Source organism: Echiichthys vipera, assembly GCF_963691815.1.
Source record: "Echiichthys vipera genome assembly, chromosome: 1".
Taxonomy (NCBI): Eukaryota; Metazoa; Chordata; class Actinopteri; order Perciformes; family Trachinidae; genus Echiichthys; species Echiichthys vipera.
Window position 1 is genome coordinate 23,094,268 of NC_139826.1, and position 25,752 is coordinate 23,120,019.

Below are 25,752 nucleotides of genomic sequence, written 5' to 3' on the forward strand. Positions count from 1 at the left end.
GGCATTAAGAGTCAGGAGCCATAGCTAACACTTTCAAAACAATTAGCTTTGGCAGCACTTCTCCACTAGGGTACTGTCCCTAACAACATCTCTACCAATCAAATGCTTTAGGTTATGGTTGTCAGGGTGGTGGTGGTGTGTGTGTGTGTGTGTGTGTGTGTGTGTGTGGTGTGTGGGTGGGGGGTAGTCGGTTTGGGTTTGGGATGGAAGAAGGGTTTTTATGCAGTCTGGTGGTAAGATCAGCCTTTGAAGCTCCATCGGTGAAGAGAGATGGGGCTCCACTTCTATTGGGTCAAGTAATTGCTGCCATCTAGCGATTGTAAACAGTTACTGCACATGGACTGATCAGTCCTGTTAAAATGATAATTTACCCTGCGTACAAAGGCCTACACACACACACACACACACACACACACACACACACATATATATATATATATATATATATATATATATATATGTGTGTGTATGCAACCGACTAAAGAAATGAAAAATACTCTTGTCGTGTTCCATACTCACAGCCAGTGTTGTGCCGTATTCAGCACCCCTGCCGTGAAATGCACCCCCTCGCATTATAGGTGATATTCTGGATCAGAAGGCTGTTGTTTCCACCTATAGGAGTAGTTAATATATACACAGATAACCCACAAGGGTCAGAACATTGGTTACTTAGAGTCTTCAAACTATTTTAAAGAGTTTAAAATCACAAACTTGGATAATAGCGAACACAAAACAACACCTTTTTGTGTGTTCTGTGGAAATATACTGCAGCCATAATTACAAAATGAATTCAATGGATCTTTTGAGCAAGTTGAATGTATTTGACTCTGCGTTTCCTAAATATAATCCCAGCTTTTCTTGCAATTCATAGGTTAAACAGTGTGTGCTTTTAATTGGGTTACCTGTATATAAGCTACTGCTATAGTTGGAAACAACAGCCTTCTGATCCAGAATATCACCTTTTATGTTAGGGGGTGCGTTTCACGGCAGGGGTGCTGAATACCGGGACTGCCTCATCATTTCCAAAGTCTCGTTTATCCGGACAGTAGTACGGAGGTCTGGCACCGCGAGATTTGTATGGCCTCACAAACACTCGTACGCAAGATGACGGTCACGGCAGGTTCTTCAGTCTACATTCAGGGAGTCCTCGTAAAAGTAGGAACTTTTCAACACAGGTTTGAGACGGTGGAAATATTGTAAAAGCTTGTATTCTTTTTATATCGTTTATTTTGCCAGCATGATGAGGACATAGGACATGTTATGCGTAAGGCAGACAATAAACAATCCCAGCAGTAGTTTTCCTTTGGGAGGTATCCATAATGACATTGGCAACTAATTATACACGCATACAATAACATAAATAACATTTAGCAAATTTGGCGTTTTTTTTAAATGCCTCATTAATGTAAAAATAAATAAAACCTAGTCTTCGCAGTTATTAAAACGCTTTTGACGAAATAAAGTTAGTTTAAATGAATATATTTGATGAGTCACACTATAAAAAAGGTCACACCCGAGAAAAACTTTAGAAAGTGAATAATACGAGCTTACACAAACGCATCACCGGCTGCCCGTTGGTTTTTCTACCGCCCTCGTTTGCTCGGCCTGAAAGCGATTCATTCTGATGACGTCACTCGCAGAGTTGTCATGGCGTCTTTAGGACTGAAGCTGCTGCTGCTGCAATTGAGCTAAAAATCTGTCGACAGTGTGTAAACCGAAATGGAGAAAAATGCAAACCTGCATCGAGACACTGACGGGAGCTCGTTGTGTGCCACGATTGCGGGAGAGATGGGCGATGTTACGACTGTCGGCGGAGTGAAAGGAACAGCCGAGAAATGCAAGAATAGTGAGGCTCCTCTCAGTACTTTGGTTAACGTTGGTTGTATTACCAGCACCACAGATGTGAGCGCTCCCACCGCCGTTAATGTCATCTCCAGTGCTGGGAAGTCTGGTGTGTCCGAAGTGATCCAAGTCCCCCCATTGCAGGAAGATACGAAGAAGGACACCAAGACGAGCAGCGGGTCCGGGGATCAGATCAGTAACGGGATGGGGCATGACTCGGTGCTGGCTGCAGGAGATAGCGAGGGTGGTGCCTCAAAGTTAGTAAACAACAAACCCGACTGCGCGTCCTCACCTCCCGCTAAGGAGGGTACAGATGTGCAGGCTGAGGTTTTGGCTGCTGCTGGAGAAAGTGAGCCGACAAAACTTGTCAAACCGACTCACCTGTGTCCGGACAATGCGATCGCAGCAAACGTCAAACCGGTGCTGTCCGGTGATCAAACCTTATCGGAGGGATTGCCGAGTGGGAGTGACCCCGATCCCAGCCTCGGTGGAGAGTCCCGAAGCATGGATTCACTCGAGTCCTTCTCCAACCTCAACTCCTGCCCCAGCTCCGACCTGAACAGTGAGGGACTGGAGGACAGAGGACTCGCCCTGGCCCTGCAGGGCGAGTACGGGGCTGATGGGGCAAAGACTTCGTGCGCTAAGGACCGGGCCGCCGGCCAGTCCATATACCACATTAAGTGGATCAAGTGGAGGGAGGAGAACACGCCGATCATCACCCAGAACGAGAATGGCCCCTGTCCATTACTGGCAATTATGAATGTCCTTCTGCTCGCGTGGAAGGTAAAGTACCTGAGCATAGATCAATCGAAACTACACTCTAATGTAATACACTAACAATGAGAAATTTGTTGCAAGACTTAATTTAACATTTTTCATTTGCTGATGGTTAACACACACATCTAAAACTACATCTCTTACCACTTACTGTTAGACTTGTTTCTTTTGTCAAGACATGTTCACATAGGCTTTCTCAATTTTAGCATTAGATTTATATCAACATGTTGGTGCATGTTGAAAGCTGACGTGGGGTATGATGACGGTCCCAACAGTAAACAGTTGCATCCTTGTTACTTATGTAGCATTGCTTTGCTTGATAAATGTGTACTGAGTGAGTGAATGATAGGTGTCCATGTCTCCCTGTTGCAGGTTAAGATGCCACCTATGATGGAGATTATAACTGCTGAGCAACTGATGGAGTATCTTGGTGAGTGTTTGTAGCCATTAAACCTATCACAGAAGAGCAAGTTCACACCAAATCATTGATCTAAGGGGAACCTCAGTGAATCTTCTGCTTTTTTCCCATCTGGCTTTACATTCACAAAAATAACCTGTATTGCAACTTGCAAAAGAAAACTTATTTATGAAATAGCGTACTTAAATACCCATATGTTGCAATACCCTGTTTTACAGAGTGTTGCCCATGAGTCCACTCTTGCAAACACACTAGCCCAGAAAGCCACTGGCATTGAGTTTCAACAGCCTAGTAAATATTCTTGTGTGTCACGTCCTCTCAAATTTTAGCGGTTACATGCTTAAGGTCATATTTATATATATATAAATATATTCTCCAGAGAAGAGGGGAATCCCCCATGATTAAATCTTCTGCTGTTGCAAAGGAAACGGGAGCTATTGCTCCTCTCTGGCAGTCGCCTGCCCTTCATAACTAAGACTACTTACTTACTCTACAATATCAAAGAAGGGTCTTATTACAGCAGGGGTTCTTTAGAGGTAGAGCCAGTCTTCACTAGTGTCTCCACTTTACTCTGTCAGGGCCTTTAGTATCCATTGCCCGCACTGTATGTAAACTCTCTCACCGTAGATTTTTCCCTTACTTTTATCGAACTCTTAATACTATGTGTCTCCAAAAGTGCCCATTTGTGTAGTATTTGGGAGGATGAGTTCTGTTTGTGCGTGTGTGTATTAATGGCACACAAAGTTAATCATGTATCATGTTCAGGGGGCTGCTGGATAACTTTTAACTCGGCACTGTTTGTCACAACACACACTGACACAAACACCAACGGTGATGACGGGCGATGTAGTTTCGATGTGGTGTTTTAAGTGGTTGGGGGTTGTTGCTCAACAGTACCCAATGTAGCACGGCCAATGATCCAGACGCATAGAGGCTCATGCATACAGATGATCGAGTCCACAGTTCATTGGAGGACATAGCAGTGAGGGGTTTTCCCTGTTGTAGACATGCTGTAGTAAAACCACTCAGCTGACTTTCCTCCTGCTGGAAAAAATCTTGACTTACACTAAATTCTTCATCTGGGGTGACCGCATGGAAATCTAGTGGGAAGAGTTTTTTTCAACTGCAACCAGCAGTTAGACTGTTGTACAGTCCAAACACCTCGTAAAACTTCAAGGTCTCTTCTTAAAAAACTGTAATTTCCATGTCTTTTTTGTTTATGAAGCAAGTCGAGTTGCTTCATACTGTGAAAGAATCAAAACGCTCAATCCAAAGAGAAATGCACACAGCCCATATTCAGAAACTGTGTCTTTAAACGAGCTGTCAAGACTTCTCTACAGTTGTGATGTCATAACTATACTATATATAGTTAGAAAGTGCCACTACAGGGTCGTTACAGCCATTCCCCGGCTGAAAAACCCATAATACAAGTATGAACGTGCTATTGAGCTTAATATGTCCTCTTTAAGAGCATATGTTGCAGAACACAGGAGTCTATGAGCCTGACAGGTCAATCAGTTTGAGTTAGTTCATATAGAAGTTTGTACACTAATTAAGAGAAGTAACCACAAACTTTGGTCACATGGTTATATGTAATGTATTTTGTGCATATATAGATTTGTTAGGCTTGTAAATCGTACCTTTCTAGGTCAGTCATTAAAAAATATTATCATATTATCATTAAAAAAGATAAAGGCTTTTTTCCCCCTGGATATACTCCATTCATTCTATTTGCTTGAGCAAAAATGCTCATGAAAGTGTTTTTTCTCCATGTTGGCTGTTTTCAATTAATGTAGTTTTCAATGAAAAGAGGTCGATGGCATTCCTTTTTGTAAAACTCAGGAAAAGTATGTGTTGACAGTGCAGCGTGATACTCTTGCCAGTTCCTAATAAATTAATGATTCTCTGTGAAGCGTTTTGAAAAACACTTATACAGGAGTAAGGACTGCAATAATACTTTAACAGAAGTAACAAGAATATATTCCCATGATCTCCTTTCCCATGAAATCTACGTGAAATACGGAAATATTTCTAAAAACATAAGGAACTTAAAAATTGTATCAGCAATATACTGTTCAAGAGAAAGAAAGAGAATCAAAAGCACACATGTGGCTCAAGGTGTTGTCGTCAGCTGTGTATCACTTGCCTTGAAAAATACCCACCTGCTCCTGATGTAGTGTAAAGTCTAGATTTGGTTTTCTGTGTTCATGGTAAGGGAGCAGCACATTTGTAGCGCTGATCAGGCTGCACAGAGCTGGAGCCAGACAGCTGCCAGGCTGTAGTGACAGAGCTCTCAGGTGACACCGCAGCGCACGGGGACTTGACGGTGCTACATGTTTGGCACAGCCTTTTCCTGCAAAACAGCTGGCCTGGCCAGTGCTAAACCCTCCCAATGGCTGTTAAAAAACATCTCAAAACATCTGTCACACTCGATACCAATGCTCAAGCTATGAAGCCGTTGTGATAATCAGTCAAGGTAACTGATTGTTTTGCTCTGTCGATACAATGTAAGTCAATATCTCTGCCAACATCTTTTTCCCTCTGCCATTCTGCAGGAGACTACATTCTGGAAACCAAGCCTAAAGAGATATCAGAGGCTCAGCGGCTCAACTATGAGCAGGTAAAGCCTGCCAAACCACTGCAGAATATTATTAAACAGGCATGTGTTTTTGCTTATGTGTGTGCATTAGTAAGCTGCTGACTGTTCATGGTACTTAAGAAGCGCAGGGCTTTTGGGATGAACTCTCTCTCTCTCTCTCTCTCTCTCTCTCTCTCTCTCTCTCTCTCTCTCTCTCTCTCTCTCTCTCTCTCTCTCTCTCTCTCTCCCTCTCTGCGTTGAAACCATAATCGTGCAAGTTGAACGTAAGCGCTCATTTTGTCTCATCGTCACACTCAAATTATATCTCAGCTGTTCTCGTCGCCATTAATGATCTATTTTCACCACAGGATACAAAGTGAGGTGCATAGTGCTCTGATGTGCTTTCAGTAGCTACATGCTTACACCAAGGAGGGGTTGCACATTTGCATTGAGCTAGCAGAGAATGCCGGTGGATGTTCCATAATATGGAAATAAGCATTGAGTAGATTACAAACCGCATAAAACTGCAGCTCAGCTTTTTCCTATGCTTTATAGGTTGCATAAGATGTGTCTTGCAAGGCCCAGGGAACAACAGGGGTCAGGAGTGTCAGATTATGTTGTTTCACATGGCTGTGAATGCTTAGAGGCGCATGGCTGGGTTATGCTCCCGGCTATTACTGAGGGTGCGTGTGCGTGCGCCTGTGTGTGTGCGTGCGTGTGTGTGTGTGTGGCTCACCATGAGAGGCACTTGGAGATGGAGCTCCAGCTCCCCTGCTTCCTCACATCTCCACTGCCTGCCCACGGTGTGGGAGAGGCCCTGCCTCTCCTTCTCTTGCGTGGCCGAGCACCAGCACATCTGCAAATGATTTGAAGCTACACTTGTCCCTCATTCAAAGAGGAGAAAAAATAATTGTATAGTCTCCTCATAGAAGCTTACTGCAAAGGTCTTTCTAAATATAAGTTGAGCTGAAATACAACCTCTTAAATAAATCAGTAGTGGCCTCGGCATGCACACTTAAAGTAAGGGAGTGGTAAGAGTTTGTGTTGCATAGTTATTATGGCAGTCTAATCCTAGACAGTGGCCTGAGAGCTCTCTTGCATGTGGGTGTCCTCATGTCCTCGTGCTGTGGTTGACACAGTTTGCGGCAACTACAGTGAGCAGGGCTTTGGGATCTACGAGAGTGTGTTTATGTGCATGTCAAACAAAAAAGTGTCCTCTTCCTCATACCCTGGAGAGATGTGCTTTCATTGCTTGTCGGATTGTTATAAAATACAACTGAAGCCACCCTGATGTTGAAAAGAGCAGTAGGAGTACATAACAGAAGCAGATCTATTTATAAATTCACCTTTAAAAACATCATCTGCCTCAGAAGCGTATGAGGATTAAAATAGCAGTTGCCCGGCTGCTCTTTAGCTATTGTTAAATATTTACTCGGAGGAGCTGTGGAAGTGAGAGTGTAGTTTTGCTCTGCTTTTGTCTCAGCGGACAGACACAACTCAGCAACACTCTTACGAGGCAGTTCATCTACAGTGACTGCTTAAGCACTTTAGGAAATGGGTTATCATGTTTAAGTAGCTTCTTTTGTTTTAATTTGATGTCATTCACAGTAATGGACCTTGTTCACAAATGTTGCTTAAACCTTTCTTTTGTTCTGAGTAAAGCAGATAAAATCCCAACATGGGATTGCGTATGTCTTTAACTCAAGCCTGTTTGATGATCGATAAATGCTAATTTCGCATACAAATCTGTTTGGTAGACTCCCTGGTAATCAGCTTAAGGCCATCTGAATATGAATCTATCTCCAATTGAGTAAGCAAAGACACTATGTGAGTGAAAAACATAACGAGAAATTGCTGATTGTGATGTCATAGAAATGGTTTTGAATCATAAAAGCTCATCAAAGGAATGAAGGGAGAGCGGGATCGATCTCATTACAAGATTAGAGATTATGTACACGCATGTATCTATTTATGAAGCCCATAATCACTCTTATGTTGAGAGATGTTCTGTCCTCATTATGCGTGTGGTTATTTGTGTGTAAATGGGGGCTGACAAACGTTAGAAACTTTAGATAAGCTCGATGATACATCCAAAAGAAATGTAGAGCAGTGACAGCTGCGAATGTGTGCAAGGATTCATAAAGTATGACCCACATTATGGGACATTAGTCTTGTAAAAACGGTTCATTATTTACTGCTCTTGCTGATGGGTCATGGCATTATGTAATGGTAATGGTTTACTTTTGTCCTCCAGTGATTGTTTTATAGGTTCACAGATCGGAATGCAAACAGACTCATAATGTTTGCATCATCATGAACGCACATAAAAAAAAATATCTGACAGTTGCATTCCCTAATATTTTTAGCATTGGCACATTTGATCACATTGTCAACCTTATGTGTTCTCAATTGTGTTGCTTGGCAGAAACGTTTTGGTTATAAACTCAAAATCCAGCAAGAGGAAAACTTAGCTGACACTTTTATTCAAAGCGACTTACGTACAATAATTCAGCTAGGGCCAGAATTAAAAAAAAGTACGGAATATTTACTTAGTTTATGAAGAACTTTAGTACAACGTGCAAAGATCAGAAGAAAGTGCCGTCAGAATCACGCAAATATTACCGTAACGCAGTTCCGTTGCTGGTTTTTCAACATTGGGATAGAAAAAATATAGACAAATATATACAATAGACATTTTTCTACTGTGTTCGTGTGGCAACTGAATAAATCAGTAAACTTGGAGTGCTGTCCTTATCTTTATTCATTTATACTCTCACTAGCACCCAATTTCTTTTTACTGAGAGTTGTGCCATAACCAAATTTTATATTTTGCATCATATCTCCTGAACCAAACATGATAACACAGAATAGGTAATGTCTACTCCCATGTTTTGATTGTCAGGGATTACAATGATAACATACAGTACACAACATCATAAACTGTTAACCTTAATAATCCTACAGTAATCAATATCTGTTTCAGTATACGCTATATTTTGAACATTTTTACAATGTTGCCTTGCCATCAGACTTTTCTTAACCAGCTGTGCCGCACACTGTATTACGCCACAGACCAGCTGTTTGCATCAGACTTTCCGCAGTTAATGTGAAATGAACAAATACAACTGGGTGATTATAACAGCGATGATGAAAGGCTGTTCCCAGTGGAGACAAAAGGATCCCTTTTATTATAGACGGGGAAACTTCTGTAGAAACTGGGGGAAAGTGCTGTCTGACCGCAAGGTAAACGGCGAGTATATTCTAAATATAGTGTACAGGATTGTTTTTAGGTGTGCGTTTTTTTAGGTGGGTGAAATCCTGTGCTGCCCCCATCCACAGCAGGACATTTATTAGCCTCTGTGTCTGTCTGTCATCTACTGTAGGTAATACACTCACTATGAAAGTACCTCATACAACCCCACTTCAAAATAGCCGAACTATCCCTTTAAGCTTTGCCTTTAAATCAATTAAACACGCTTACTTCATATCGCAGCTAGGCGCGGTGCGGTTGCACTCACACTGGTCAAACGAGCTAGGCTTTACCCGTAAAACCTGTTTGGGCACGGTACGGATGGACAGTGTGAGTGCGCCCTAAAGGGATATATGTCTTAATGGCCACACATTATCAACTGGAACTCTCATGTTAACAAATGAAAGTCCCTCATCTTGGCACTGTAATGCCATATTCTGTCAACTACCAGCTAATTACATCTACTAAGGATTTTGTTTTTAGGTACATTTTGGGTGAGAGTTCAGCAGAGAGGCCTTCCCTGAGACACCTGGACTGAAGAGTGAGAGTAAAAATACAGGAAGACCTCAGCAGAGTACTGCGCTGATGGTATAGTGTGGAGGTGCATCCAACACAAACGCAGATGAAAGCAAGCGATGCTTTGCTAATCATCTGATCAGCGCTCATCTGCTGTGGGAGCCCTCTGCCCTGAAGTGAAGAGACATGGTCCATTACACAACTCTGCTAATCCTGCCATCACTGCTGCTCATGAGCACCCTAATCCACACACTCAGATGGGCCATCTGAAGGCTTTTCACCTCAGCTCTCTGTGCTAAGCATCATAGCTGGAGTAACTCCTCACCCTTCATAAGACGTACTCGATCTCTACTGTAAACTGAAAAATAAAGTCTGCACACTGTACTGTGAACCTTTACACATTTATTTCAAAATGTGACAGCCATTTTTCTCCTCCCTGGACATGAAATACATTTTTAAAAATTAATAATTTACTTGATCGATCAATTCAACTGAACTATTTTGATGTGACATGTCATCATGCATACACACACATAAGGATTGCAATACAAAATGGAAATAGTGGTGGTTTTTCTTGACCACTTGACTAAAAGTGTGTCAAAGCTGGCCGATACTGTAGTTGAAAATGTATATGATATTAATCTAATTATGTTAACGCTGGCGCATTATGCAAAATCTGATTGATTTGTAGTGCCGTGAACGGTGTTCCGGTATTATAATTTACACCAGATAAAACTCTTTATTTGCACAAAATAAACATATTTATAACTCATTATGTAAGGTTTTATTCACATTTTGCTTGGGACTATTATTTTGGACATAATTAAAAATAATTAAATGTATGGATGTAGGACATTGGAAAGAATCTGGCGATATGATTCATAGCTTGATATAGGCCTTGCAATTCTACATATTGAGATATATTGTAATACTGTAAGTAAGGAGATATATTGCCATTTCTAAAAAAGTTTAGGAAAACTATCATGGTATAAAAAACAAAACACCATAGCTTTTGTTGTTACACTCGAGTGGAAGAGTGTAATGGCTGACGATACAGAGTTTAAACAACACAAAATGAGCCACCGTCTGCCACAAATCTTTGCATGTAAACTATTAATTAAAAATCTATACAGTCTTTTTGAGAATCAATACAGTATCAAAAACATAAAATCACAATACTCAGGTGTACCAATATTTTCTTACACCTCTAGACGGGGGTGTTATCCACTTTCAGAGCTGGTAACTGCAGTTTTTAGGATCAGATTTATTGTTCTGGTAAGTCAGCTCATTTTTCATTAATCTCTAACGTCACATAGTTTATTGTGAAGTAGTTGAAATCAAATGGAAATCCCTCACAACTACACAGAGTTGTAGGGCTCAGCTGCAAGGCTTATCTTGATCCCAGTCTTAAATGGCAGCAGAGGTTTAGAGCCAGCTGGGAAAAATTGCTTTGAGGCTTTAGTCAAGAAAATTGTTTTGTTGGGTTCATCATATGATGTGATGTCAATATAAAGTATCTAGTGTTCACACAGTGCAGTGAGTGGTTGGTCTGCTGCTAACATATGCTGCGTTTCATTAGTTGTTCAACATGCCCTCCCTCATTTCCCCTCAGCCCTTGGTATTACGTAACAGCACACGTCACACGGAGGCCACTTGTAGTACTGAGGGAAAATGGGGGGTTGATGAAACACACCTGCCCTCGTTCACTTCACTCCCAAACTATCATGGATCCACTGCCAGTTGTAGGTTAAGCGCTGTACTGCTTCTTACAAATAATTAGAAATACCTTTAGACTCATTTCAATGAGATAGCCATTTTCTATGGATAATTGCCATACGTCGGCACTTTAGGCACTTTGTAAACAGCTGCATCCGTCTTTGATTCAGAAACCTCTGGTTGTGATCTGTATCATGATTATTATCATTAATATTGCAATGATATATTGCAAAATAACATTTTTACCAAGAGTTTACAGATAATGTTGAAAAGAAATCACACAAGTCAAGTGTCTAGCTATATACAGTATAAACTAAGAAGACTAAATATCTACTGCACCTAGCCATTTTTCAGCGAAATATTAGGCCATTTAATGAGATTTTCTCAAACTATCTGCTAAATGGGCGAAAAGCCCACACGTAAGAATATAGACTTATAATAACATGTTATATAAAGAAAAACTGAAACTGAAAAGCATGTCAGATAGTGAAGTTTATTAAATGAAGATAAAAAGTTGCTTTATTTATGCATATTGTTCTTCTTAAATGGTGAGCAATGGTTTTATGTCCATTACTGCCACCTACCCATTGATTTATTCTCTTGCATCAAATGCATAACTGCGATGCATTGTGGGTGATATCCACCTCTTGAGTGACCATCGTTTTTCACTCGATCACTCAGACCTCTGAGAGTCGATCTCACCAAGTTCACCTCGGTTTTTCAGGGTACTGGAACGACACTTAAGATGGTGGCAGGCATTCTGCCGAGAGGAAGTATAATATGACTGAAAACCAACAATAGTGTCATAGTGTAAACAGTTAATTGTATTCAGTCATTCAGCCGCTGAAATAAAGGAATTACTTTCTACACGTGTATATTTAAAACCTTTTCCTCTGCTACCAAAGATGAAAAAATGATTTCAAAGTCAACCCATTCTGATTTTTCTACCTCACAAAACAAAAGTTCTGATGTTTTTTCGTATCAGTGTGAAAAGCAAAAAGCAGCATCAGCTCTGTTTGGGACACAGAAATATATTAGAAGAAGAATCAAGTTGAAACCTTAAAAACGAGGGTAGATTTATTTTAAGTGAATCATGCAAACATCCTGCAATTGGTGTTGCCATTTTTTCTGCTCCAGAGCTTAGAAGATGCTTTGAAATAATACAACATAAAGTAGGATTTTACTGGAAATTTAGCCAATGTTTTGGGGAAATCACAATAGCAACCACCAGCATCCCGCCCTTGTGTATTAACCTGTTTAAAACACATAGAAAACACTGGTAAGGTGGTAAAAAGCAGCCACCGGATTGCACATATCAAGAAAGAATTCAGATGAAAGTTCTTCTGGACTGCTGAAGGCCAAAGAGACGTGAAGCAATACTTTCTCAGGGTCTGTGTAACATTAACAGAGCTGTCAACCAGTTTGACCAGACTACTGCTTTAAAATAAGGGGTCTGTTTCTACCACGTACTGTATCTGCTTGTTTTCCGTCTTGTACCTACCACAGGGCATTGTACCCTGATGACCTTTACTTTTTCAAGATTTTTGTGTTTTCCTCCTGGTATCACATCTTACTCTGTTCATAGTGATGGGGGTTGGTAGCCTGGCATCACCAGGCTAATCACAGATGCATAGTAGCCTGGGCCCTCTTAGTTAATTTTTGATTTCCAAGGGGCGTTTCCAACGGTGCAGAGAAAAATGCTTCTTGACGACTGGGTAGATCTACAACCAATCAGAGCCATGTAACATGACCGACAACCAATCACCGAAACAAAACATCATTCATCAAAACACCATTGCTCCATGAAAAGCAATGGTGGAAAAACATTTTCAAATAAGAACTACACAGCACACTAAAATGTGTTTCTGAAAATATTTTCAGCAAGAAATAGGCCATACAGCAACAGAATATTAAGTATTTGATTAGCGCTGTCAAGTTTGACGGTTTGATCTGTCTGTCTGAGTTTTGTGAGCCCGAAAAACTGCGTTGAACAGATCCACAAACTAGACGGAGACGCTGTAAGTCATCATCTTAAACTCGTCCCACATGAGATAAACAGTTTTGATTGGTTCGCCCTCTGCCAGGTCGGCTGGAAATCGGTCTGTATGGGAGATGGGCCAGACCTATTTGCCAGAACAAATGAAACATGAGTTTGGCAGATACGTCTGGTTTTCAGGCTAGGGGGTTGGTAGCAATACATACAAAAGTTATGTCAGTGCATAACTTTTGCTACAGTGAGTCATCTCCCATCATCTGGACAAAAATACATGACAATGTCTTTAGTTCTGCTGAAATTCTAATTATGGCCTACACTAGAGGTGTCGGTGAGATCTAAGTTGTCTACAATGACAAATCATTCTGTAACTTTATGTTTAAGCCTTGAGAAAGTATTTGAGAATGGGCAGTGATTTCTGTGGAACAACTTACAGTGTAATACAATCTAAGTGGACAGATTACACAAAAGTTAATCATCCGTCTGACAGGACTGTACTGAAAATTTGTGGGGAAAGATTGTTGCACACTCACAGCCACAATGCCATTTTTTCCTTAAATAATTTACCAACTTCTTCTTCGGGGTATTGATCAACAGAACAGCTCAACAGACATTACAGGGATAGGACACAGATGTGTTCTATCACAGAGAGGAGTGTCCTCAATTATATTTTCATATTGTAGGAGGAGCAAAATGGCATGCCATTTAGAAATCCCTTTGGAAAAGTAGCATGATCAGAAGTTTAAATGATGCAGTATATCTAAGATCATCTGCAAAATAGCATTAGAAAGGCACAATACACTTCATAAAAAGTTATACAATGTATCAAGTCTGCATATACATATTTTAGTATAGTGTCTAGAATGCAGCCTAATCAAGACTCACATATGGGGAGACAAAGCAAATACGAATTTCAGTAAGTTAATAAAATGTAACATTTTAGGGGCAGCCTGGTGGGCTATGGGTTTAGATTACTAGCCATGTAGTGAAAGCCTCCTTGTTCAAGTCCGGCTGAGGATTTTTAGGCTTTTTCTGAATTTAAATACATAACTGCTGGCTTCATCTATCTAGACAGAAATCAAATTTATTTTAGTTATAATTGTGAAGAAGAAATCACTGATGGATTTTCAAACTTATTTTGCCCTAAAACCTTAATTTATAACCATGAACACAATTGTATGTCATCCCTCCTTTCTCTCCCCTCATTCACTGTACTGTCAGATTTCAGAAATAAAGTAAAAAAATACCCCCAAAAATTGTTTTGCTTGAAGGAGAAAAGGTGGTGTTTATAGCAGGGCTGATTGAATGTATCATATTGTTAAGAGTTCCTGATATTTAATTTGCCCCATGGTGATATTATCAAAGGGAAATATCATGTCTCGTAACGATGAGCCTGATGGCTTACTCAGAGATGTAATATGAAATGGTTTCCCGGCAGCATGTGGTTGTAGGTTGATCGACAGTAAGCAGAGAACAACATAATAATAGGTGCACATAATAGGTGCAGTAAATATGAAAACACTCAGCCTAGTCACAGTACACTACAGTATAAAGCAGAAATATTTGACAAAACCTAGATAAAGTGTGAGTGTGTGGAAGCTGTGCGTCTGTATTTTATAGGAATAAATGGCTGCTAATGGTTTCTTGTAACGGTAGAAAAATCAATCCCTGATAGGTCCTTGTTCGCTGACCGTGTGCAGACAACCAGGAATAACGTAAGAGACAAGTTTACGGCAAGTGAAAACAGCTAGATTGGACACAGCTTTTGGTTTTTCTGTGTGTAACAAAAAAAACAAGCCAACACAACTCTCTGTTGCATTGTTATCACACCGTCTGAACCGTTGTCCTCCTTGTTTCCTAGAACATGAGCGATGCCATGGCGGTGTTGCACAAACTGCAGACTGGTCTTGATGTGAACGTGAAGTTCACAGGAGTGCGAGTCTTCGAGTATACCCCAGAATGCATTGTGTTTGATCTGCTCGACATCCCTCTCTACCACGGCTGGCTGGTTGACCCTCAGGTGAGATGGAACTTATTCATCACATCTGTTTTTCTTTACCTCCCAGAAACAAACGTGTTTTATTGCCCTCGTCTCTATCCTCGACATGTCTCTTTCGAATTCACTAAGTGGTAATGAAAAAAAACAACAAAGTAATGAGATATTCTCCCTGCCAATTCTTGCAGTTTGTCTGAAGTCGCTTTGTAGGCCTTGTACTTCGGTTAATTCTTGCCTTCTCGTTTCTGTCTGTTTTGGATTAACCTTTATTTATTATAAACAAAATAAGTTAAGCGTTACTAAACTTTATTGTGCCTTGTTCATCTTCTCTAGTGTCACAAAGAGCTCAGAAATAAAGCTAGAAACAGATGAAAACCTTAAGCCCTGCACCATATGGGGTGGTTAAAGTACTTGTGTAAAAGTGCTCACTTTACTACCAAGCATACAAGTTATCTATTGACATAGGTGTGCCATAAAAAAGAATAAATCTGTAAAAGATTAAGAAAGTTAATGTGAAAATATAAGGAGAAATAAATTAAATGATGAATAAATAAAATATAAAGAAGAATTAAGCATTTATATTCAAAACATAAATAAAAACATATATAAATAAATGTATGCAGAAATAAATGTATGAATATATTCAATTATATTTGTTATTTTTTTTATATTTACATATTGTGTTATTTGTTCTATTTTTCTTCTCATTTTTTCCTCTGTATGTTTCCACATTTTTTTTCTTATTCTTTTAAAAATGTATTTTAAATGGCACTCCTATGACATAGTCATCATGGTTACTAGATGATTTGGGAAAATTTTAAAGGAGATCAATTCCTTGACAGTTCCCATAATCACCATATGAGTTGCGTACATTTAATAGTAGTTTAGCGTTTGAATTCATATTAATGTCATATATACTACTACACAGTCCTAGTTGGCGGTCCTGCCACAAACAGCTTCAGAGTTCATTCGAGGCAGACCACCTCCCTTTGAGGTCGTCTGTGTGCAGTCGTGTCGTCGAGTCCAAATGACAGTGTTCGCATCGCCTTAATAAAGATAATTAACGGGGAAATGCATAAAGAGTTCAGTTGAACTGTACCATGAAAAGAAACAAGTTTACAACAGTGGTAGTAGTTTCTGTACGCAAACACCTTGTCACTAGAATGTTTCTTTGGGTTATAAATCTTGTATAAATCTACTGTGGCTTTTAGTGAAACAGCATCAAAGCCTGGCAAATGTTCTTTCCCACTTTCTGTTGTCTTTGTTCGCAGATGCATGACATCGTCAAGGCTGTGGGCAACTGCAGCTACAACCAGCTGGTGGAGAAGATAATATCCTGCAAACAGTCAGACAACAGCGAGCTGGCAGGGGAAGGTGAGTGCTTTGTCTTCACTCCCCTCTGCTTTCTGATCTGCTTGACTCCTCTCCTGTCTCTCTTCATCTGTCCTCTCGCTGACTCCTCTGTACTCAGAAAAAGAAACATTTTGGGGGAAAAAGTTAATTAAAAAATTGCACCTATTCACAAAAACCCAGACCAAGTTTCAGATGAAACCAGGACATACATGTGTTATCAAATGACCTACTTCCACAGCTCGCATTTTTCACACCAAAAAAAATATTTGATCATTCAACACTGAGCCTCCTGTAGTAGTCGTCAGCTGGTCTGCTGCCAAGTCAACACATCAAAGCCTTTAGTCGATGATAATGTTGACACGGGAGCTCCCACTCCTTTTAATTTTATTTCCACGTTTGTAGCTGAAAAATTAATTAAATGGGTTGTATGCTGATGTTACCCATCACTGTTCAAACTGATACATTTTCAACCACTTTTAAATCGACTGATATTACTCCCGAAAAACCTCTGAGTTTTGCTGCCATGCTTTAATGTACTTGAATATTTCATACGATGCATTCAATAGTTTTTCCCCCCTCCCGGTCTCTAAAATTTGCAGCTCATTCTAGGGTAGACTGTCTGTCGGTTTTACTGTCACACTGAGTTTGTCTGTGTGTGCTCCACATGTAATGCCGCTCTGTCTTACAGATGCCACTTACCATCTGCCTCTCAGCCTATATTGAGCTCACTATAGTTACTGTGACCACTTCCAGCAGCACAGAGTGAGAATGTTCAAATAGCTACTACAGACATTACAGCAGGGCTTTCCAACATGCTTTCCAAATGGTGACCCATGAATGAGTAAGGATTGCTTGGTTGTAGTGTGGATTATCCATTCATCCAGTGGTCTGTATCTAATGATGAAAATATCTGTTAATCAAAAAGAGTGAGAATTATGCTCCTTCCCATGCTAAACTTTTGATTATCTTCAGAACTACTTAAGTCATTCACAGGTCAACAGATGAAGCTTATCAAAATATAAGCACCATTAATTAGCATCGACAAAATATTGCTCAATTTAATATTCTGTACTCTGCAAAATAGACTGAAAGCATAAACACACATTCGATAAAGTATTCAAGTAAGACTCATCGTGGGCCTGTGTTTCTGCATTTGCTCATCAATCTCAAATCTCCTCCTCCCCGTCTCTCGCCCCAGGCATCGTGGCGGAGCAGTTTCTGAGTAGCACAGCCACTCAGCTGACATACCATGGCTTATGTGAGCTCACGTCCACTGTGCAGGAGGGAGAGCTCTGTGTCTTCTTCAGGAATAACCACTTCAGCACCATGATCAAATACAAGGTAAACACTAAGAAAAGTATTATTTTAGCACGAGTCAGATTGAGAGTCATGTTTGGAGCTTACTTTAGAAATCGCAGAAACTTAAATAGGTCAGGAAGCAATATGAAATGTACTTCCAGTCAGTGACTTTACTTTTTACTTTTACAGGACAATTAACTGCCTTTTCTATGTAATGTTTTTATGGGTATTTTGACAGAAGCCTTCTAATGTTTCTACAGGTACCAGCAAAAGTACTTTTGTGATCTTAAACAGTCTGCGCTGTTTTTTGTCTGTGAGCTAAACATAATAAACCTACTTTAATGAAATGCTTCTCTGCAGGATATTCAGTAAGAAATAGTTCATTTGCTATATTATTTTTGATGAATAGTTGTTGTTTATAGAAAAGCCTTTTAGTAATATTTAATTGAGTTATTACATTTGTAATTATTATTTGCAGCAGATAAAGAAAAATAACTTGCTATCAAATGTTGCCATCTACCTGTTAGCGCATTTGGAAGCACCATCTCTCTGTTTCTTGTCCTGCAGTGTTCCCCACACAGACTTAATATAACATTTCCTTCCAACTGATGAAAGCTACATATTTATGTCTAACAGGTATATAAGATTAGACCGATCACAAAGCCCCTTTTAAGACTTCTGCATCCCATCTCTAACAGCTGCAGTGTGATATGGACAGCCAGCTGTGGGCTGGCTTTCCATATCACACTGCAGCCTCGACAGACCTTTCCTGTTATCTGCAGGAAGGGAAGTGGAGCCTGCTTATGTTTTATTTTGAATAGTACTTTATTGTCGCCAATGTAAGCAAAGCTGTGTGTATCACCTATAACCTTCAGATAGAGCATCACAGCGGCCTGAGTTCTCTTGCGATCTCTCAGCTGCACTTTTGCGTGTACATGTGTGGTTGTGTATTTGTGTAAATAGTGTGCCACTGATAAGGTGTGTGTATATAATGTGTGTGTGCTTGTTTCCTAGGGCCAGCTGTACCTCCTGGTTACAGACCAAGGTTTCCTGACAGAGGAGAAGGTCGTCTGGGAGAGTCTGCACAACGTTGACGGAGACGGAAACTTCTGCGATTCCGAGTTCCGGTTGCGGCCCCCTTCTGATCCGGAGACTGTGTATCGTGGCCAGCAGGACCAGATAGACCAGGTCTGAGCACTGATGCAGGCAAGACTAGCAAAACCAGCAATTGTCCACTCCAAAACCATGATTTTTGCTTCGTCGTAATGCTTTTCACACTCAGTAACCCACAAAGGCCAAAACAGAATACACGACCAGTAAGCTGCACTGATTTACAGCAATGAGAGAAATGCAGAAGGAAAGGAGGGACAAAAAGAAACGAGACACTTGACATCTAATCTCAAGAAACACCAGTTATAAAATTTCAAATCAACTGTGCACCATCCTAGGCTTAAGAAGTCCTTAATGACAGATGTGTTATAGCTCCCCATACCAGCTTTTTAAACAAACACACATGACAGCCTGAACAGTTCTCGTTCTCATCCATGCTATGTTATCGTTCTCATCCATGCTATGCTGTACCCAGCTGGCCCCTTATTCATTGAGTTTATGTCTCCCGGGGAGCGGTTTCACAGCTGTTTGCTCATTGGTTGGCCAGAGTTGTCCAAAAGCCGAGCTCACTGTCAAATTGTCTGCCTTTGCTTCCACACACAGTCTAGACACGAGCGTGGGAGAGCTAGTACTTTTTATTCTTCTGGCTTACTCAGGCCCAGCCCCTCCTTATCTCCAAAATGGGGTAGAGGAGAAAAAGCCATTCAGGCAATGTTCTACACTGATAATCAATTCCATTAGATTGGAGAAAACTTAATGATCTTAGCGAGGAAACTGAGTCTTTGTCAGTGACAAAGTACATGACATAATAGAAGATACTGAATATAATACAATGGATAGCACCAGCATAAGGACTGTTTATTAACTGCCTCGGAAATAATACTAAGTATAAGAATGAAGGCAGACACAAACGACTCAGTTAATAAGTAAGACACTGTGGTTGTAGAATGCAGCGGTTGATTGCTCTGTTTACAGTATAGGTTGAGGAAGTTTAGCTGTTGCATTATCACAGTACATCTACTTAAGCATCAGACAGGACAGCTTCGCTCATAAATCATCGAGTCTTTCTCTCTCTCTTTGTGCATGTTCATGTGTGTCAGGACTATCTGATGGCACTGTCACTGCAGCAGGAGCAGCAAAGCCAGGACCTCCAGTGGGAGCAGCTCCCAGAGGGTATTAGCGACCTAGAGCTGGCGAAAAAGCTTCAGGAGGAAGAGGACCGAAGAGCCTCCCAGTACTACCAGGAGCAAGAGCAGGAGCAGGCGGCGGCTGCAGCTGCAGCAGCAGCAGCGCAGGTACAGGTGGGGAGGAAGGGGTTCAGGGAGATAGAAGCAGGGGGGAGAGGAGGAGAAGTAGGACTTTGAACAAATATGGCGCATTTAGTGTGGCATTAGAAGGAAGGTGCTCTTTTGAGACAGATGGATATCTGCATCAGAGAGTTTGAGCTCTAAAGGAGGAATTGAAGATGAAAACAGATAGCGGTATTTTTGTTTCTTGTAATGCTGCCTCACTGTGAGATTAAGACACAGACATTGCCTCTGGATCTGCTAACAGTAGGACAGTCATTTACATTTTGTGTTGCAGAATATTGATTGCATTAATGTTTTATAAATTACACATTTAAAACCAATGTGGTTTTGATTTTTTTAAGCTCTTGATTTTCTATTTTTTTCTACACACATGCACGTCTTTTTTCCCTTTCCACTTTTTTCCATTTTTGAACAGCATAGAAATCAGAATGTGGAAACTTCTTACCTCTTTTACATACACCTACTGTAAATAATGCAGCTGACATGTAGAACAATTGATTAAAAGTAAAAGTCAAAGCAAATAATAAATAAAACAGACAGTTATATCACATCTTGTATGGTACTGTATGCTATTACATTTATATTCAAACATGACTCAATACCTGATGTATGAGGAGATTCCCACCTTGTGTCTTAAAGGGATTAAGATTTTTTGAAGTGCGGTCGTACAGGTATATTAACTACAGCAGAAGGCGGTCGGCCAGTCCTGAAGTACAGACATGATAGCAAAGCTATGTATTGTTGTGGACAGAGCTACAAAAACAGTAATTTTACTTCACAAAACACAGGTTGCTGCTCTGGTATGTTTTTGTTATATCCAGTTCAGAGCAATAAGTAGCTTTGCTTGCAGTGTACACATCTATGAATTTATACTCTTTTCATCCTGTTTGCGCAGCAGGGCCAGCAGGAGCCCGCTGAGGGAGACGAGGCGGACAGAGGAGGTGCAGGAGCAGGTGGAGCGGCAGCCAGTGCCGGGACGGCGGCAGCAACCGGAGCCACAACCAGCCCGGGAAAACAGTCCTCTAGTGGGGAGCGCAAAGCCAAGAAAGAATCGAAGGATAAAGACAAATGTGTTATTTTGTAACATACAGCGTGTCTGTGTGAGTGTTTTGTGCATTTTGCTTATCTGTGAGAAAGGGGGACAGCATTTGTTTCTCCACGGACTGGACACACTTGACGACAAACAAGGGAATGAGAGCAGAGCAAAACAAGACTAACAGAGAGGATTCGCTGTTCCCAAACCACTGGTGCCTGCTATCCTCTATCCTCAGTGGAAACTGGACATCAGAGGAAGGGACACTACTACAACAACAACAACAACTACCCCTTATCTTTCATAGAGTCAGCCAAACTTTGTTACAAGTTGCACAGTGCACTATATTTGTGACGTGGGTTCAAGTTTATTTGGGTGGTATATTTTATAGCAAAAGACATAATCTGAAGAAACAAAATGTCACCCTCTCTCCCCCCCCACACACACACACACACACACACACGAAATCCTTAATTTCATTAATTTTTCATTTCTGCAGCTCATAAGCTTTTTTTTTGTCTGTATCAATATTTACAAAACGTATATAGACAGACTCAGCTGATGCCAATATTCACATTTTATTTATGTATCATTGTAGAGGTAGCTTTTGGGAGAGGTTTTATTTCTGTAAGTTGAGAGGGACTTGCTCATAGTATTGCCTGTTGGAAATCAGTGTAACACCGATCTGTGTCCCCCTCCAGAAAAACCTTTTTTTTCGTACCTTGGGGTTAATTAATTCCAGGTAGCTGCCAGACACTGTAGCTACGGAACTCATCACAGCTTGCCCTGTTCAGATTTGCCTTAGCAGAGTATGGCAGTGTTGTATTCTGCTCTGTTTGAATGTGAATGTGTTTGCTTTTATGCGTATGGTATGTGAAGTACACGTGGGATATACATGTCTCATTTACTGAGCGTTGCTGATGAATCAAGTCTCGATTTGGAAATGGCCAAATCTTTAGGCCAGCTACAAATTTCTTCTCTTTTTTTATGCCATGATTCTGTTTCACAAAAACTACGTTTGGGACGGTCAAACTGAGAATAACCTTGCAGATTTGAACTGAGGAATTTTGTCTGAATCCGAAGTTGTTTCTGTGTGACATACGGCTTTTGGCAGATAAGATTGGATTAGATTGCACCCAGTTGAAAGTGTATGGTGGTTCTGAAAGGCCCTTTTGTCTCTCCTAATCTCTTTTTGCAGCTTCCTGAAGAGCTGCTGTGTGTGTGTGCGCATGGTCTCTCCTCTTCTGGATGTAGATGTTCCACTGCAGTCAGGATTTTGAAAAGAAATACGGCAGAATTCAGTAATTCAGCATGCAATATTCCTCTGAACAAGGAAAGTTCAGTTAATGTTTGTGAGCATGTGGGGTTGCAACGGTATGAGATTTTCATGGTACGTTAACAGCCTCAGAATATATCATGTATATGGTATTACACAGTTTATCAATCAATCCATTTATTTGTCATGTGCAATCATATAACTTACAACTGCAGTAAGATGTAGTCCTGTCAGTTCCTTCAATTTATCCATTTAAACAGTAATAATAAATATTCATGCATAGGATGGAGGGAGCAGTAGGATTATTATTTATTATTATTATCAGTTACAATGACCTTTAAAGAAATGAAAACCGAAGGGTTTTATGTTGAACAAACAAAAAGGTAGTATGTGTCAAAAAAAGTCTCCCTTTTGAAAGTGTAATGTACACGGTATGATTACCGTCACTTTTCTTACCATGGTATACCGTGAAACCGGTATACCGCTGCAACCCTATGAACATGTACTATTCTTTTTTACCAAGATAAACAACATGAGTTTAAACCCCAGTTACAATGTCAGGAAACTTTTCTTTGCCTGGTTGATCTCGAATTCGCTTTTTTTTTTGTTGCCTCTTTTCAGAGTCAAAATTTAAAAAGGTCAAATTGAGAGAGATAAATTCATCTTTTTTTTGCGGAACATTCTAATGAAATTTCACAAACTGAACTGTCCTGGGGCGCATGGGATACACATTCTGAATTCTTTGGTTTCACCTTATAATTTGTGTGCATTTTACTGCAATGTGCAATCACTTGATGTACATATTTACCCTAATGCATCCTTATAGTGGATTTAGCTAGTGGTTTGTGCCATTATTGTACCATGGGACTGCCTCCTGAGAAACTTTTCTATCTATACATTCCAAGTGGATGCCTTGACTCAAGCCTTCTGTTACAGGCCGAGGGAGACGGTTGTCACGGGAGGTCTTTGCAGTTGCTTGTTTAAGCAGTCTCCATTATTTTGTTCGGTGAGAACAAATTCACTGTCGGGACAGGGCGATTACATGGAGGCAGCAGGCTACCTACTGTGTGGGAACCCTTACTTATGGGCGTCATGTGATGGCGGGAGTTTGAGCTCCGTGTTTGTTTGGCCATAACAAGGCTGTGTTTTGTATATATATATAACGCCTTATGACATTTCAACATATTTTATAGGACAAAAGGAAACAGGCGTATTACCAGAACGAGACAATCCATGCATTTTGTTCACGAGAACATTAGAAATACTCTCAGGCCTTTTGTGAAGGGACATCCTCCAGTGTCTTATTTAATGGCACAGTTCCTTGGCCTGTAGTCACTTTCTCAGTCACGACTTTTAAAAGTATCTGTCTATGTATGCACACAACTATTTCGACACTTTGAAGGACTTTAACACTATATTATTTAAGACCCTCATTGAATTTCACACTAAAAAAAAACTATGAATCAAGCTGCTCCTCTTGTGTTAACTTGGATAGAAATTTAAAAAAAAATCAACCTTGGACAGGGTTAAGAAAGTTTGTACACATTTCATTGACACCTTAGCCATGTTTAATCATACGGTGAACATAAGAAGGCAGGGGGGAAGCTTTTGGCAACATAGTGCTTTTTTTTTTGGTCCATCTTTCCCGAGTTTCATCTCATTTATATCTCGGCCCATTAAGTGAACACGCTGATTAAACATTCCAGTGGAAGTTTAAAAAACAAAAAAAACAATGTAACTTCACTTAGGGCAGTTTGATGTGGAAATGTTATGTTGGTTGGTGTTTGTACGCGTGAAAAGAATGCCGAGTGACACATGCCACCCCTTTTTATTATTTCAGATGTACTACTGTGCATTATCTTGCAACCCCTTGTCATGACTACCAGAATTTGATATTTTTGTTGTAATGTGTGTTTCACCCTGTAGTTCCTAAGACAAACTGATCAGAAGGATATTGTGTGTTCAATGTCTCAAAGTGGTTTTTATTGTATTCCTTGTAAAAGTGATGGTGGGGTAAATGCTGTAAAATTAGTGTTTTGACAAGGTGGTTGTTGAACAAATAGTTGTAATTGGTTTTGCACTGTTACATTGATATGCACTAACAGAAGAGAAACATACCTCATTTTATACAAAACATTAATCGTGCAAGAGTGCTATTGTCCTTTGGGTACCTTTTAAAAACTGAATAATAGCCAAAAGAATTAGCTCAACATGGTAGCGGTATCTTAAACCAGCTGAATAATAATTTGTGAAAGTATAAAAGGGCTGTTACACTTTTTTGGCTTAAACTTAAATGACTAGATTTGTTTAAAAAAAATTGTACCACTTTAATAGATCTTGCTGCAATTTGATATATTCAGGTTAGTGGTACACCTATACCAGATTAAAGGCTATCAGTACAAATGCCTGAGTACGAGCAAACAGCTGTTTAATGAGAATAGATGTTAATTATAACAAGAGATAGACCATTCAAATATCCATCTAACAGAAGCCGTTTTTCTACTAAGTACGGAAGAAAATGTGTAGACAACACTGGTACGCAAAATGGTGTAGGTGCACCCCTAATTCAGGTATCTCCAGTCCAGAGACCATCATTTAACTACACAACTTTTCACAAATGCACTCAAACTTTGACAAATGAAAGGGGGGCTTAAGTGTTGTCATCAATGTAGCAGAGGGACATGTTCATTCTTGTTGTATGAGACATCCAGAGTGCTGAACAATCTAAAAGGGAGACATTTTTCTTGAATGCAATACCAAACTCCCAGATTGTACTTTGTGGTGCATGTATAGTGTTGACTAAAAAGTTAGGCATAGCAATGTATAATTAACAACCCAGAGAACATCATTTCCACTGTACAGCCCAATATGTTTATATTTCACATAAAACACACGCGCAAAAGGAAGGTGTTTATGAATATGGGAGCTTACTCATTTCTGTTGATTTATATGTTCATCTACATAAATGACCAAATAATGTATGTAGCCTTTCACATCAGTCACATAATGTATATGGTGATTCATATATATAAATATATATATAACAAAATGCCTTATAGACGAGGGACATTCAACCCGATTAGAAGTACCAGGATAATAAAAGACTAAGAACAATAGTTGCCTTGTTGTTTGTAATGAGCCTCAATTTACTTTAAAGACAACCTGCTTTATTTGATCGGATACGTTTTAAAAGACATGTATTAATCCATTTGTGCCCCCCAAAATTTTGAATTTAACACTTGGAAGTGTTTTCTGAGCTTGTATATAAAAAAAACTGAGTTAATT

The 25,752-nt window shown here is 40.1% G+C and overlaps 2 protein-coding genes across 3 annotated transcripts in view; one reads left to right on the plus strand and one right to left on the minus strand.

The window, feature by feature from the left end:
• Positions 1 to 1,847, minus strand: part of adam10a (ADAM metallopeptidase domain 10a) — a 31,434-nt gene extending 29,587 nt beyond the window's left edge. Inside the window, exon 1 of the mRNA XM_083940738.1 lies at positions 1,738 to 1,847. The gene's annotated coding sequence lies outside the window, so the exon portion shown is untranslated. The remainder of the gene's footprint in view (positions 1 to 1,737) is intronic.
• mindy2 (MINDY lysine 48 deubiquitinase 2) lies at positions 1,656 to 25,705 on the plus strand. 2 transcript variants are annotated; one of them, XM_083940763.1, is made up of 9 exons: positions 1,656 to 2,625; positions 2,992 to 3,049; positions 5,593 to 5,657; positions 14,952 to 15,110; positions 16,358 to 16,460; positions 17,638 to 17,780; positions 18,753 to 18,926; positions 19,949 to 20,143; positions 21,054 to 25,705. In XM_083940763.1, the coding sequence occupies exons 1-9, from the start codon at positions 1,720 to 1,722 to the stop codon at positions 21,240 to 21,242; spliced, it is 1,992 nt and encodes a 663-aa protein (XP_083796889.1). In that variant the 5' UTR covers positions 1,656 to 1,719; the 3' UTR covers positions 21,243 to 25,705. The 2 variants fall into 2 exon arrangements, with proteins under 2 accessions (XP_083796889.1, XP_083796890.1); XM_083940764.1 differs by having other exon boundaries at positions 21,057 to 25,705.
• Positions 25,706 to 25,752: the final 47 nt, after the last annotated feature.

Coding starts and splice junctions, on each gene's coding strand:
- mindy2 (XM_083940763.1), top strand. CDS start 1,720: ATGGAGAAAAATGCAAACCTGCATCGAGACACTGACGGGAGCTCGTTG. Junction 5,658..14,951: donor AGCGGCTCAACTATGAGCAG/GTAAAGCCTGCC, acceptor CTTGTTTCCTAG/AACATGAGCGATGCCATGGC. Junction 18,927..19,948: donor AGCAGGACCAGATAGACCAG/GTCTGAGCACTG, acceptor CATGTGTGTCAG/GACTATCTGATGGCACTGTC.